The 14,401-nt window shown below is 37.0% G+C and overlaps 1 protein-coding gene across 2 annotated transcripts in view; it reads right to left on the bottom strand.

Annotated features, from left to right (window-relative positions):
* EFEMP1 (EGF containing fibulin extracellular matrix protein 1) overlaps positions 1 to 14,401 on the bottom strand; it is a 54,192-nt gene that overhangs the window by 4,213 nt on the left and 35,578 nt on the right. For both annotated transcript variants that reach the window (XM_040993427.1, XM_040993425.1), the window contains exons 5-10: positions 11,430 to 11,552; positions 8,439 to 8,558; positions 7,349 to 7,468; positions 5,986 to 6,105; positions 1,670 to 1,793; positions 1,383 to 1,578 (exon numbers count right to left, since the gene is read on the bottom strand). In XM_040993427.1, the coding sequence (XP_040849361.1) occupies positions 1,383 to 1,578; positions 1,670 to 1,793; positions 5,986 to 6,105; positions 7,349 to 7,468; positions 8,439 to 8,558; positions 11,430 to 11,552 (803 nt within the window). The remainder of the gene's footprint in view (positions 1 to 1,382; positions 1,579 to 1,669; positions 1,794 to 5,985; positions 6,106 to 7,348; positions 7,469 to 8,438; positions 8,559 to 11,429; positions 11,553 to 14,401) is intronic.

Raw genomic sequence — 14,401 nt, 5'->3', positions numbered from 1 at the left:
CTATTAGTTGATTTCTATGCATTAAATACCCTTTGCTCAACTGAATTTCAGTGGACATTTTTTAAAAGAAGTTTCTTACAAATATCCAGCATGTCTCCAGTTTAAAATATCAATATTATTCCCAACATCCCAAATATAGGACATCCATGAGGGTTATGTTGCACTTTACATATATCATTCATGGTAGCTTTAAAATAAGTACAGTGTTGAAATGTTCGCATAATTGAAAACTTGGGGCTTAATGGGTTAAAAAAGTTTGCTTTTTTCTTATTGGAATAAATCTAATCATCTTTTATTTTAGGTTGCATTTTTCTCTTGAGTTGATCATAAGAAATTAATCATTTCTAATTTACTGGCAAAGAAATGGAATCATGTAACTGGAGCTGGAAGGGAAGTTAATATACCAAAGAACAGGATAAACATGTAAACATTTAAAAATCTGTAAGCTTTAGCACAAGGAAGAATTTCTCAATTTATTTTCACATTTTCAAAATGAAATATTGACTTTAAAATTTGATTAAAAGTGAAGAGTGCCCAAAGGAGTTTTGCAAACATTGTAACTGAATCAATAACATCCTTGATGAACCAGTTACCATAACTTTGCAAACTGCTTGGTGAGGCGCCATCATGCTCACTGAGACGGAGATCTGTATTTTAAAGCTTAAAACAAACCTACTAAGGTTTTGTAGAGCAGACTGAGGGCTGAGTCACAGCAGTCAGGAAAACTAACCTGGAAATCACTGAAGGAGTTAGGGAGATGACAGGGGCAGATTAACGGAGGAGAGGCAGTATGGGAAGCAATGATAACCCTGAAGATACTATAAACAGAGGAATGGCAGAATTCAGAAGCAAGATTGCATCTAGGCAATCAAGGCCAAAGAAAGGACACAGGTGACAGCACACTGTAGGCCACCTTTCAGAGACACAGGCATTAGGGCTTTAAGATGATTTGAATTAAACTCCCTTATGCATTTAACAATAAGGAATTAATCATTCCTGAAAATCTCTGCAGAATTACTGTTTTCTATGTATAATTACATATTGCTGACTTGTGATTTGTGGCACTTATTTAGGGTATGTGTGTACGTACAGACTTTTGTTTTGATAGTCACACAAAATTACAATAGAATTTGTAGCTTAGTGTCTGACTTTAGGGAGGCCAATTGAGCTCTCTGAATCTCATTCATCTCTTCTGTAAAAAAGAAAAGATCAACATTGGTATCTTGGTAAGAGTGTTACCAAGATGATTAAATGAGATGCTACATCTGCACGTAAAGCTCCTTAAATGTCAGCTTTCCTTTTATGTGAATGCTGCTCAACAACAATAACCACAGCAAAATACTACCTTTCTCAATGGCTAATGTGGTTTTCAGGATACTTACCCTTAGGTAGAACTCTCCATTTTCATTTCCAGATTTGATCCGGAAAGTATTGATGGTGTTGGCATAAATAGTTGTAGCCTGGATCTGGAAGATGTCTGATGGCACCGACCTGTCAGATCGGATGCTCATGTATTTGTAGACTATTGACTGGGGCAGATCACGACACAGGGCATTTGAGACAGGGCAAACACATCGGCTGCAGAAACAAACAAAAGTAACTCACCAGTCTGGCTTGAAAAGACTAGAACAATAACCTAATTTTCAAAAACTCTGGTGGTGTTTCTTACTTCTCTGATGTTAGGATGTAGGGATCTTGACAAGGATTTCTTTGGTAACAACGGAAGCCACCATGATAATTCCAACACATTTCATTCTCCCGACAGTCGTGTGTGGTCTCACACTCATTTATATCTGTAGAGATACAGGGACAAAGATTTTACTGATTTATGTAAATTGTGTTAAGTGGCAGATTCTGGTTTGCAAGTAAAGCTGTGTGGCAATCTAGACTGTGTTAATTTTTCATATACAAGACTGGAATCTGAGTGGACCAAATTTAGTTAAGCCACTCTACAAGATTAATAAGTGTCACTTCATGACATTTTATGAAACCCCTTTTCTTCATTTGTGAATTTGAAGGCAAATGCTAAGTATAAACTCTGCTTCTTATTATAAAAAGAAACACCAACAGTTCCTTACTTCTAAACTAAGATCGAATTAAATAAAAAGTAAGTAGATAAGTGTGATGGAGGATTTAAAGCAGAATTAATTAAATCTGCCAGGAGGCTTAGGAAAGGCACCTCAACTTGGCTTTAGCCGAATGTTGGACTTGCAATTGTTGTTGAAGGACTATACTATTGTAGTAATATGGAGGGAAGTAATTGGGGTGGAGAATGGGAAGAGAGGAAGGGGAAGTGGGGGTGAATCTGTATACCTACAAACGTGCATCATGGAAAACACTAAAATAAATAAATAAATAAATAATTAGTATCAGGTAGATGGAGTTTCATGAATGGGACTGAAAAGGTTGTTCAGGCAGAGAAAGCAGCAAGCAAAAACTGTGAGGAGGGCAGCTAATCATGTCTCAGAAGCCAGGGAGAGAGAAGAAAGGAAGAAACGTGGTTTTAGTGGGCTACAACATTCCAGCAGAGAGTGGTTCTCTGGGAGTGGATTACACTGTCGAGGGGCAGCACAGCCCAAGAAGTGTGAAGCGTAGAAGGTTCTACCTTGTGGAGTATGGCTGTTAAGGACTATGTAGCAGGAGAGGAGTTAAGAAGTGGTGTCAGGAAAAGGTGTCAAATAAGACAGAGCAGTACAGAGTCCCAGTAAGAGGACTATGACTAGGGCATGCTGGACAAGAATTGATTTTTTGATTTTGGAATTAGAAATTTCTAAATTACATCTGAGAGAACAGTTTTACTTGATAGCCTTCCCTTCATTTTTGGGTGATCATTGATGTTTTATCCAACATGAGTCTTTGCTGCTTCATTCCTTCCCCATGATGGAATATTTTAATTCGTTAATTTCCTCATTCCATTCTGTTTTATTCCCTCCCCTTTTAGTTCATTAATTTGCTCATCCTTGTTGCATATCTGGTGTGACCAACATGCTGGGATATGATTTCTTTCAGATTCTTATACTTCATGTTTCTCTTATAGGGTGTTTATTACTTTTTACCTTGCATTATTGGAATTTGCATCTGTGTCAATTTTTCTATTAGCTTATAAATTCCTCTAGCACAGAAGCTATTGTTCTTTTCAGTTTACCCTTCCCTGACTAGTGTTACTGCACTAGGGCACATGATGTTTAAAGAATATTAAATTCAACTAAGTTGTTCCTCACCCAAACTCTGTGGATATGGGTGAGACAAATATCATATTCTCTTATTACTGTGGAAGAAAGTACATTAGAATTAAGTGGCTTATTGGTTCAAGTTCATACAGTTTGAGACTGGCATCTTTCCATTGCAAGGTACTCTAAAAATCATTGCATGTCTTGGGTTTGGGGAAAAAAATGTCTTTTAGCCATCAACTGACTGTTTTTTATCTGGAACTCATGAGGAGACTGGAAAAGCTGTGCAGTTTCTAAGAGTTACAAGAAGTGTCTTCTTGGACTGGCCCCGGCAGAAGGGAGAAAACTCAGACTCTTCCAAAGAAACAACAATTGGTTTTCACTATTTTATACCTCAAGAAAAAGATGCTGTTTAGCTATAGGGAAAACTAAGATTGGTTGTATGGAGTCCAAAGCAACCAAAGGAAACTTTGTTATAATTTCACTTATTACTTCCATTAATTTGGAGCATAGAATAACCAATACTTTAATTATTCTGGACATTTTTCACAAAGTAGGGCTATTCAGATATCTGAGGAGCCTGCATTTATGTGTATGTTATTCTGTCTCTATCTTGGCTTTTCCCTGCCTCCACCCTAAGTGTGTTCATTTTTGCCTTTGGAAATGAGAGGAGTTATTTCATCCCCAATATCCCCCTCCTGTTGGAGGGAGGCAAGAATCCAAACCTTTTCAATTTACTTTATGCTTGTTGACAAAGTTCAGAAGGGATTGTTTCAATAAGAAAAAGCATTTTTTTAACTCAAAAAAATGCAAATCTCTTCCATAACAAAATGTCTTGACTTAACTAAACATTCTGAAGTTGCATGTCTTCAACCATTGACAGTCATCAACCTCCCCCTTTGAAATTTCAATGCTTTTCTTACCTTTAATTATAACAGACATAAATATTCTCAGACATAGACAATGGCAGGTAAGATTCCACCATTGCACATTAATTTGCTTCTCTCCTTCTCTGAGCATAAAATTCATTTATAATCAGAATATAGATAGTTGTTTGAAGGGCTATGGAAAATTAAGATACACCTCTCACTGGCTAATTCATGTTAAAACTTCAATTAGGGTTCAGTAAGTGGGCCCATTTGGAATGCAATATTTCCCACAATTAAAACTTTCAGTCTCTATTAAGTTGGAAAGTATTACAAAGATGTTCATTGTATAATAAATGACATGATTATGCTCCTATCTAGTAACTTGAGACTAGTTGAATAATCATATGTATATCTTGAAATCCTAAGTCATGGATATTCCTCTGAGTCCATATTTTCCTGTAACAATCAAGATACAGATCGAATCTCCCCAGTGTCTCCTTTCCTTGGTCTTTTGCTTTGTTATATGTCTCTTTCCAAATCTAATTTAATGAAGCTTTAGGGAAGCTTGACTGTTAGTCAATTACATTGTTAAATATTTTAAATAAAGACATCTTGACTTGTACAGGCTTCGTTTACTAATTATTTTTACATGGTATTACATTTCATTTCTGTAGCACCCTTTATCAAATGAGAAGGATGAGGATTAGATAAAGTTTGATGAAGTCTGACAATTTGTTGCAGATTACAGAGAAAAGCTAGGATTCAAGTAAATCTTTTGGCCTCAAGTTCATTTACATGTTTTTTGTTTTGTTTTCATACTCTTCTACTACTTTGTGTAAACTTAAGTATTTGTACTAGCCTTTCAGGATTGTCTACGTGTTTTGTATTACCTGACAGTATTTTGTGTTAAGACATTTTTAAACTACATGTGACATTGAAGGTGAGGAAAGAGTACACATTTTTGGGAGATTTGGAAATCATACCAGTAAGAGAGATGCCTCCTCTGCTTATGGGTTGTTATGAAGATTACTGAGAGTTTCTTTTGAAACTGGAATGCAAGGTATTAGCTATTTCTGCATCAATGGTTTTTTTCTTTGAAGAATTCAGAAACATTAATTTTCATTTTAATACACATTAGGATGATTTTCCTCAAGATCTAAATTACTACATAATCAATAATATTGGTATTTTAGAAAACTTAAACTGGCATAAAGTGTGCTGCTAATTCACACATTAAGCTTAGGCTCCAAGTGCATGATGACATATTTAAAAAATACTTTCTTTGCTGATAAATGATTAGAAGATCTATATCAAAGAGATTATGTAGGCTATATAAAAAGGACATGTACATCTTACTAAAATTACTGATAATAAAGTCTACTGCTTAAGTTTAAAAAGTCATTGTTAGTTCACTTTTTAAAAAATGATTTATATATTTGAAATGCAGAATTGTAGAAAAAGAGGTAAAGGCAGAGACAGAGGGGGAAAGAGAAAGAGAAAGAGACACATCTTGTATCTGCTGATTTATACCCCAAATGGCTGTTATGATGAGGGCTGGGTCAGGCCCAAGTCAGAAGGCTGGTGCTTCATTTCTATCTTCCACATGGGTGGAGGGAACCAAATATTTGGGGAATCTTCTACTACTTTTCCTGGTCATTAGTACTGAACTGAATTAGAAGTAGACCAGCCAGGACTCAAACTGGTGCCCATATGGGATGCCAATATCACAGATGGTAGCTTACCTTTTTATGCCTCAGTGTCAGCCTCCCAATCTTTTTGTGAGATGTGTATATATATCATGGTGAGCAGATCAGTAGAAGAAGGATCTCAGATTTTTTATTCAGAGTAGAAACAAAATGAAAGTCTATGATACAAAATTCTATTAATTTCCTTCCTACTCTTCTTAATTAAGACAGAAACAACATCTGTGACAGCAAGAAACTTACCCTGGCATGTTCTGCTTCTCACCACTTGGTATCCTTGTGGACACATGCATGAGAATTTCCCAGGTTCATTGACGCATTGATATTGACACAGGTAGCTTGAGGTTTGGCATTCATCAATGTCTGTTGGATCAGGCAAGAGAAGGAACAGAGTTGAAAAGCTTATATATCACTATTTTTGTCATTTTCTTTAGATGAGCTAAAGAGAGTAAAAATATCACAAATTCTGAAACAGAAATACAAGATGTTATCTTGTATTTATTCTATTCTAGTAACTAATTTCCCTCTATAACTTTAAAACACAAAGAGCTTCTCTCACCATCAATTTTACTGAATCATTGCTGATGGGTTGGCTAATTCTGGGCCCAGCTTTACCAGCCAAACAGAGTGAATTAATTGGATTATATTTGACACTTCGCATTGGGCTCTGCAGACCCACCCAGGATGTAGATTCATGCTTGCCTACTCAGAAATTGGGTGACTCTGAGGCTAAGTTCATCTGAGCTTTGAACTCCAAGTCCCGTCCCTGAAACTTTCCAGAGTTGCTATGATGGCAGAATAAGGCTTCAGTGTGAAAATGATGCTTTGCATTTCTGAATGGGAATGCCCTGGTAGTTTGCTCAAAAAAGCAGAGTCTGCTCTCAGAGCCAAGCAAAATGGCCTGAAGTGAGGTCGTTGGCCTTCGTGGCTCCAAGTAAAGCTGATAGGAGCCACGAGCAAGACAGGGACATCAAATATGTATGACACCTCTCTCAGGGTGTCCTATACCTTTTGAGTGACAGAGAGAAGATGCACATGCAATGGAGGCTGAAGGTTATCCATCCAGCTAAATGGCCCTGTTTTTTCTCATGGGAGGGGAAGCCTAAGCAGCTTAAGAACCATGCTTGAGACTCATAGGAATAAGATCAAGAGCCACAGGTCTTGTTTTTAGTTATTTGTTTATGATGTGCCTTCATCTGTTCTCAACCTTAATTGTGCACTCCTGTCATCTGGTGTTCATATGAAATGCAGATTCTGACTTTCAGAGTTAGGGCTGGTGCCCGAGACTCTGCCCATTGCTCACAGGCAGTTGTGAAGTGCTGATGCTGCTGAACGTCACATCATGCTTGGACATATGGCACCAGAGCACCCTTTCCAATGAGCAGGCCCAGACTGTACCTGATATTTTAACCATTTTGTTTCTTCTCCTTCTCTTGGTAATATTCAATTCATTGTTATAATTGAACCAAAGTAACTAAATCTTGCAGTCGAACTTCCTTGTGTTAACATTTTTTTTTTTTTCACTGACAGGTAACACAATGAAATGAAGCATCAGAAAGACATACACTGTATTTTTTTCTTATTTGTTATTTGGAGAGTATTTTACCTTCACAGTTGAGCCTGTCGCTGCTTAATTCATATCCTTGATTACACTGACAGATGAATGAACCAAGGATGTTGTAGCACTGCTGAGCACACTGATTGCTGGCATCACATTCATTTATATCTGAAGGGAAAAGTTTTATATATATATTTATATGCGTAAGTGTGTTCTTGTTCCTTTGTACCTATATCATCTGATGATAAGTAATTCCCTAGCTGAATTTTTTACCCTGCAGAAGCTTGCTGGAGAACATCAATTCAGTTTCACATTTGTTGGAACAACTTCAAATGTCTGTCATTTACTTCTTTGAGAAATACCAGATTTTTTTTTTTTTTAGGAATGACAGTTTTATGTTTGCTGAATCTTCTCAAAATAATTTAATGCTTCCAGTAGAAGTACATTCCCATAGCTATTTTCCTTTGTTGTGTCAAATACAAAACAACAAAAAAATGCCAATACTATAAATAATTGATATAAGACACTCGTACTGATACGGTCTCTCAGCATGCTGTGGTGAAGATTTATCTGTGCTATTTATTACTTTTTAAATGGTTTCTGTTAAATTCCATTACAATTATAACATAAGCCTTTGAGACCCATACTGAGTTGTGCAATGCTCTGAGGTACTGAAAATATTGTGAAAAGGCATTTTTTTTGCACTAGATTCTTTCCATGTCATGCCAATCTTATAATTGTGTGGCGTGACATTGCATCTAAAGAGGAGAAGAAGAATATAAAAATCTGATGTGCTTTCAGTGGAAAGTTTATGTATTTGAACTTCCAGTAACCCCTTTGGCACATTCAATATTTATAGCTCACACTGGTGTGTGTGTATATCAATTGAGCTATAGTTTAGAAGTTTTCTTTTTTGACATACCCATGTAGGAGAACTAAAAGCAAAGTTAAAAATGTTTTCCATTTACAGCTTGATGGTTTTAAGAAATAGATTATTTTCTTTTCAGCCTCATGATTGTTTAAGGAGAGTGATGGAAACCAGTGCTTTCAAGAACATGGAAACTGGAAATACCAAACTGTGGCATGGGGTTATCTAAACAGAGAAATCAGCCAGGATAACAGTTCCCAAAGTGCTTACCTACACAGGTATAGTTATTTGCAGCCAACTGAAATCCAGGACTGCATTGGCAATAAAATGAACCTGGTGTGTTCACGCATCTTTGGTGGCAGTATGGAGGCACAGTGCATTCATCTATATCTAGATTATCAGGCATAAAGAGAACCAAATGATTCATTTATCATAGTTGTTTGCATTCAAGTTCTCAGTAACATATCTGAAAAAACCTACCTAGGAAAGATCTAATTAAAATTATTATTTCTTTTGCTCTCTCTTTGTTTAAAAATTAGGTCATATGCATTTTAAATCAATTTTGGTCAGCAATCTGCAGTTCAGTAAGATTCAGAACAAGGATACATCATTCAGCCCACTCAGAGATAAATATACCTCCCAGGGTGGCTATGACTTAAGGAAAGAAAAATAATGAAGACTATCTTACTAAGCATATGAGAGCACCAGTCTGAAAACTTATTTAGAGCAAAAGAAGTTGAAAGAAGTTGAAAAAAAAAAAAGACCAAAGAATAGAGCAATGTAGCACAAAACTAAGAGAAAGTGTGGTGGGCTGCACTCAGCCTGAGTCGTTTATTCAGTGTCTCAGAACACTGTAGAAGGAATCGAAGGCTAAGCAAGTTACCTCTTGAGAGTGCCTTTCTGACACTTTGATGACACATTCCAGTTTGTGTCCTTTTCATATAAATATTTCCAACTATAAAATGCTCAGCTGAGAACTTGCAGAGTGGAACTAGCATCTTAGCAATATAATAAAACGTCATTATTTCATGATTCCACACTTAGTGACAACTCCAACATGGCATGTGCAATTCAAGCAACAATTGTATGCTCACAGTGTAACACTATATAGTGACATTGCCTTAGATAAAACAAAGCTAACTTTTGTTCTGGGCCTTTGGGATGCTTCAATAACTAAAGATGTTGGGGGACAGTTTAATATGCTCCGATGAGTGCAGGGTAGGCTGAGTTTGGATCTTTGTTCTGATGACAACTATTGTGGGCCTGATCTGTTTCCTCTTCCATAAATCATAAAACAACAATGGGGTACAACTCTTGGGAGGATTACTTGACATAAGGGAAGCCAAGTTCCTGGTGTACAGCAGGTAAAAACATACAAATGAACTGCCATCTTGCATTTAACCTACATTTAACATTTGCTTTAGCATGAAAATTGAGACCAATTATAAGAAGGAGGATCATATGCCTTTCCCCCTTACCTCATTCAGGTGTGTGTTCCTCAGGAAATGATCCTCCCACCCACATAAAAGCGTTTCTTCTGTCATATGGATTCCTTTGTCCTGCTTTAGATTTCCTTGTTGGCCTTGAGATTGCTAGATATTGTGTTATGTGTTTATTTGCTTTCTATTTCTCATACTGCAATGCATGACAAATAAGATCTGCCTCCTTTCATTGAGGTAGAGAAAAAGGATTTTTGTTTTGGTCTGCTCACTGACATATGCTTAACACCTAGAATAGGGCTTGGCATAGTAGGTGCTCAATAAACATTATTTGACTGAATGGAAATATAGTGGTAATTAAGAACATTTTGAGCACAGTACTTCCTAGTTTCCAGTATGCTAACCAGATGCTAGTATCATTAGTTAGTTTGTATAAAGGGTACTTTTCAGTAACTCTATGAACATCATGATTTCATTTGTCTATTTGTATAACACATTATCTAGAGTAGTGCCTAAACCCAGTCGATTCTCAATAAATATGTGATGAGTAAATTATGCATGTCTTCTCAATCAGCAAACAGACATTAAGTCATTGTTGTTTGCTAGCCTTGTGTTAGGCACTGTACTTTTTCAAGGGTATTAAGAATACATATGTTCTGATTAATCATATTAAATATACATACATTTTTTGTCGACTATGGGACACAAACATGACTGTTCTGTGGAATGATGCTATCAAGCGAAGAAAGGTATACAAAATCTATAACTTTTTGCTACTCTGAATGCAGCTGCTCAAGGCTGCTGGTGCACGAATGATTTGGATCTCTATACTTAATAATTGCAAAGACTGATTTGACAGTACCACAACACATTTATTATATGTTACAGAAGGACTAATCTTCAACAGATTGGAAATTTACGTGAAGGATCCTTCATTGTAATTTGATGAGGAAGGAGTAACTAATTAGGTATGGGTAGACCTTGGAAGTCTTCCCAGAGGAAGCAACCCTGAGCTGGGATTTGGCTGTGGAATAGCAGTGTGCCGGGAAGAAAAGTTCTTGGTGATTGAAAAAGGTTGGACCGAGACCTTGAAGTACAACATTGCATGATGCTTGTGGTAACTGTTATTAGGGGGAAAGCTAGACCCTACAATGTTTGAGGAGGTCAATGTGTTGATATAACAAGGTGACTGAAGATCAGAGGGAAGGAAGCTGCCCAAAAAACATACGATGCTGTGTGAGTTTAAGAACTTCCCTCCTACTTCATCATGGATGGCTATGATGACAATGTTCCTTTCTCTTTGGCGCACCTTAGAGTAGGTTGGGTTAATCTTTTTTTCTGTATTTTTTTTCTTCAAATGTTTACATTCCTAATACAATGGGGAAATTTGGGTGTTGGCGGACTTTCCTGTATATTATTTTCCTAAATTAGGTTGTTAATTGCTGCAGATTTTTAAAAATGGTAAATTGTTATCACCCAACATGGTGTGAGCAGTCTCCTGAGACTTGTGAAATAGCAGTGACAGGAGCCCACCTTGCCCCTGCCCTCAGCGTGTTCATACTCCCCCAGCTTCCAGTCAAAGACTCGCTCCTTGCACTTTACAGAGGACTTCCATATACAGCTTGTAGGGTTTGCCTACCAACTCATTATTGATGATAACACCCAGCTTTTAGGTTAGTTCTTTCTCCTTAGTGTGGAAAAGAGGTAGTCAGTCAATGAATGAATTAGTACATATTCTTAAAGCAAATTAGTACTTTAATTTTGAATGTTCAAGGTTTAGGCAGTCGAGATGGGTCTTTGCTTACCAACGCATGACACTTACCTACACACTGCTCTCCTCGTTTCTGATACCCAGGAGGGCACTGGCATGTAAAGGAGCCTCGTAGATTGATGCACACTTGGTCTGCCCTACAGTTGTGTGTACCTGCAGTGCACTCATCTATGTCTGTCAGAGACATACAAGACAAAAAAGGTTATTAGTCAGTTGAGAGGATGTCAACATTTCCTCCATTTTGCCAGTACAGTTTTCTTCAACTGCATCTCTCCATCTTTTTCTTGAAAGTTTCTTATTTCTTATTTTTAAATTATCATTATTTCACATAATGTGTAATATTGCTATGCAGAAAATGTTTAAAATCACAATTTTGTTGTTCAGGAAATAATTTTAGAGATTAGTATACACGACTCAGATTGAACAAATGCTGATCCATTGCTTTGATTGTCTCAGTTCACTTTGAGAAGAAAAACATTTCAGGCATAGATAATACCTCCTTGCATCCTCATTCATTATCCCCTTAGGGACTGGTCCTGAGGTGTTTTACATTTCTATTCTATATGGGAACGCCAATTAGAACATACAGCATTGTTTTATCTATTTTAGAATTTAAACAAGTTGTACAATACTAGTTTTTCACACAACATATTGTATTTTAGATAATTTCTATTGGTAAGACTCTAAACATATTCCCAATATTAAAATTTTAATATTAAATTTCCCTGTTTTTGTTTTAAGATGGTAGGGTAACATATATCTCTGAGTCTTTCATTGTAAAGTTCAAAATACAAAGGATTCAATGTGGTCATACTCAATCAGGACAGGTGAAACTTGTATAATTTAACATATACATTTTCCAAAAACATTTTGCTTCTGGGGATAATTTATGAATGTGCCGCAAGGAGTGGGCATGTTTCAGTGCTAGAAAAGTAAAAAATGGTAACTTCTAACTAAAGAAGTTAAAAATAATTTCTTTGGAATCAAATGTGATATGACTTTGTATATGTACATTCACATTTACAGTCATTTATATGTGAAATTTAATTTTTCCATACTTACACAAAATGGCATAAATGAAATGATCACAGTTTTGGCATTCTTCAACAGCTGAAGACTAAACTTCATTTAAAAGAAATCATAAATCTTGGGAATGGGTGTTTAGCTTTGCAGTGAGTGTGATCATGTCCCACATTGAGATGTCTGAGTTCCCACCCCTGTTCACTTCTAATTCTAGCATCGTGCCAGTGCAGATCCTGGAGGAAGAGCTGATCGCTCAAGTAACTGGGTTACTGTCATCCATGCGGGAAACTTGGATTATGATATTAGAGGATGGAAGTTCTGTTTGTCTCTACTTTACAAATAAATAATAGTAAAGGGAAAATTTTTTTAAATCATGAAAATTGTAATTTGTGTGACAAAAATTTGCCTAAAAATTGAGACAGATCAGGTGGAGGTGTGGTGACACAGTAAGTTAGTTCTCTGTCTGCGGGAGTCCTGGATGCTCTACTTCCTATCCAACTCCCTGCTAATGTATCTGGGGAAGCATCAGCGAATGGCCCAATCTTTGGGCCCTTGAGCCCACATGCAAGACCTAGAAGCAGCATCTGGCTTCAGACTTGCCCAGCTCTGGCAGTTGTGGCCATTTAGAGAATGAACCAGCAGGTGGAAGATCTCTCTCTGTCTTTCTGTCTTCCTCGCTCTCTCTGTAAGTCTCTTTCAAATAAAAAGCAATAAATCCTTTTTGAAAGCTTGAGACAGATAAGGGACTGTTAGATCATTACTGTGATAAATCTAAGGTGCTTTGGAATAAACAGAGTACCAAGGGTCAGTTAAAAAAATGAGCGATCACTAATGAGAATTTTCTCAATTTCTGTCTTCTCTTTAAATGGCCCATGGTGTGATTTTACCTTTCATTTTTCTATATTTTCAAGAATTACTGCAGTTACATTATCCCAATATAAGAAGCCTAGGTTGTAGGAGGGCTATCCTCCATACCGGTCTCATCTAGCTGGGTATGGAAACAGATTCTTCTCTTTAGAAAGAGGGAAAAAATATTTGAATGATGTGTGGCTGTCTGTTGGATAATAATCCATAAAAGCATCTATTTACATCAGCCTTAGTACCTCATTTTAATGTTCTGGTTAAGACTTTGTTTTTTGAAATTTGTTATACCATCATTGTTATTATTATTTTCAACTCAGTGATTACAAATTGTACTTTTTAGGTACTCCTCATGGGCAAAGCTGCAAGCAACTTGCTTTGAAATGATCTGCTGTTTTTTTCAATCTTTCATTAGTTTTTCATATGCACTTGATGAAAGCCTTTCTACTGGGGTTTCTTCAGAGCTTTATGACTCGCTAATGCAGAAATGACAGCTGAATTCCTATTGTTTTATGTCAAAACATTTGCCAGCATGTGCAGTGGTAACAGCCCTGAGATGTTAAGATTCAGATGTGGCAAGTTTGCTCAGCACATGCTGGCAGGAGATCATGGGCTCCGCTGGCTGCTGCCTCTGATAAGGGAGGCCCCAGCACTGATGGAGTCTTCTTTGGGAGACATCTCTGCAAAGTGCCTCCACCCCATCACATTCCTGCTATCCTCCAATTTCCTTCCTGCTTTCTTATTATTTTCTAACTCTCTTTGATAAACAAACCAATCTTTCTAGTGGATTTAATATGTCATTAAGTAGGGTTTTGCTTTTCAAAAAAAATTATTAATTTATTTACATGAGACAGAGACCTTTTTTATCCATTGGGTCATTTCCCAAATGCCCATAGCAAGTGTGACTGAATCAGGCTGAAGCCCAGAGGATTTAATTGAATTCAAGTCTCCTACATGGGCGGCAGAAGCACAGCTACTGACCCAGCACTCTCTTTTCTGCATTAGCAGGAAGCTGGAGCCAAGTTTTGAAACCAGCCACTTGCATATGGGCCATGATGCCTGAAGCAGCATCCTATGCACTGGTGAGATGCTTGTCGGCATTAGATGGATTTTATATGAAAACCTGTGCTATACATTCT

Source organism: Ochotona curzoniae, unplaced genomic scaffold, assembly GCF_017591425.1.
Source record: "Ochotona curzoniae isolate NIBS_2020 unplaced genomic scaffold, NIBS_Ocur_1.0 contig_883, whole genome shotgun sequence".
In the NCBI taxonomy this organism is placed as follows: domain Eukaryota; kingdom Metazoa; phylum Chordata; class Mammalia; order Lagomorpha; family Ochotonidae; genus Ochotona; species Ochotona curzoniae.
The sequence above is the reverse complement of the archived record's forward strand: the minus strand, read 5'-3'. Positions and strand labels throughout refer to the sequence as shown.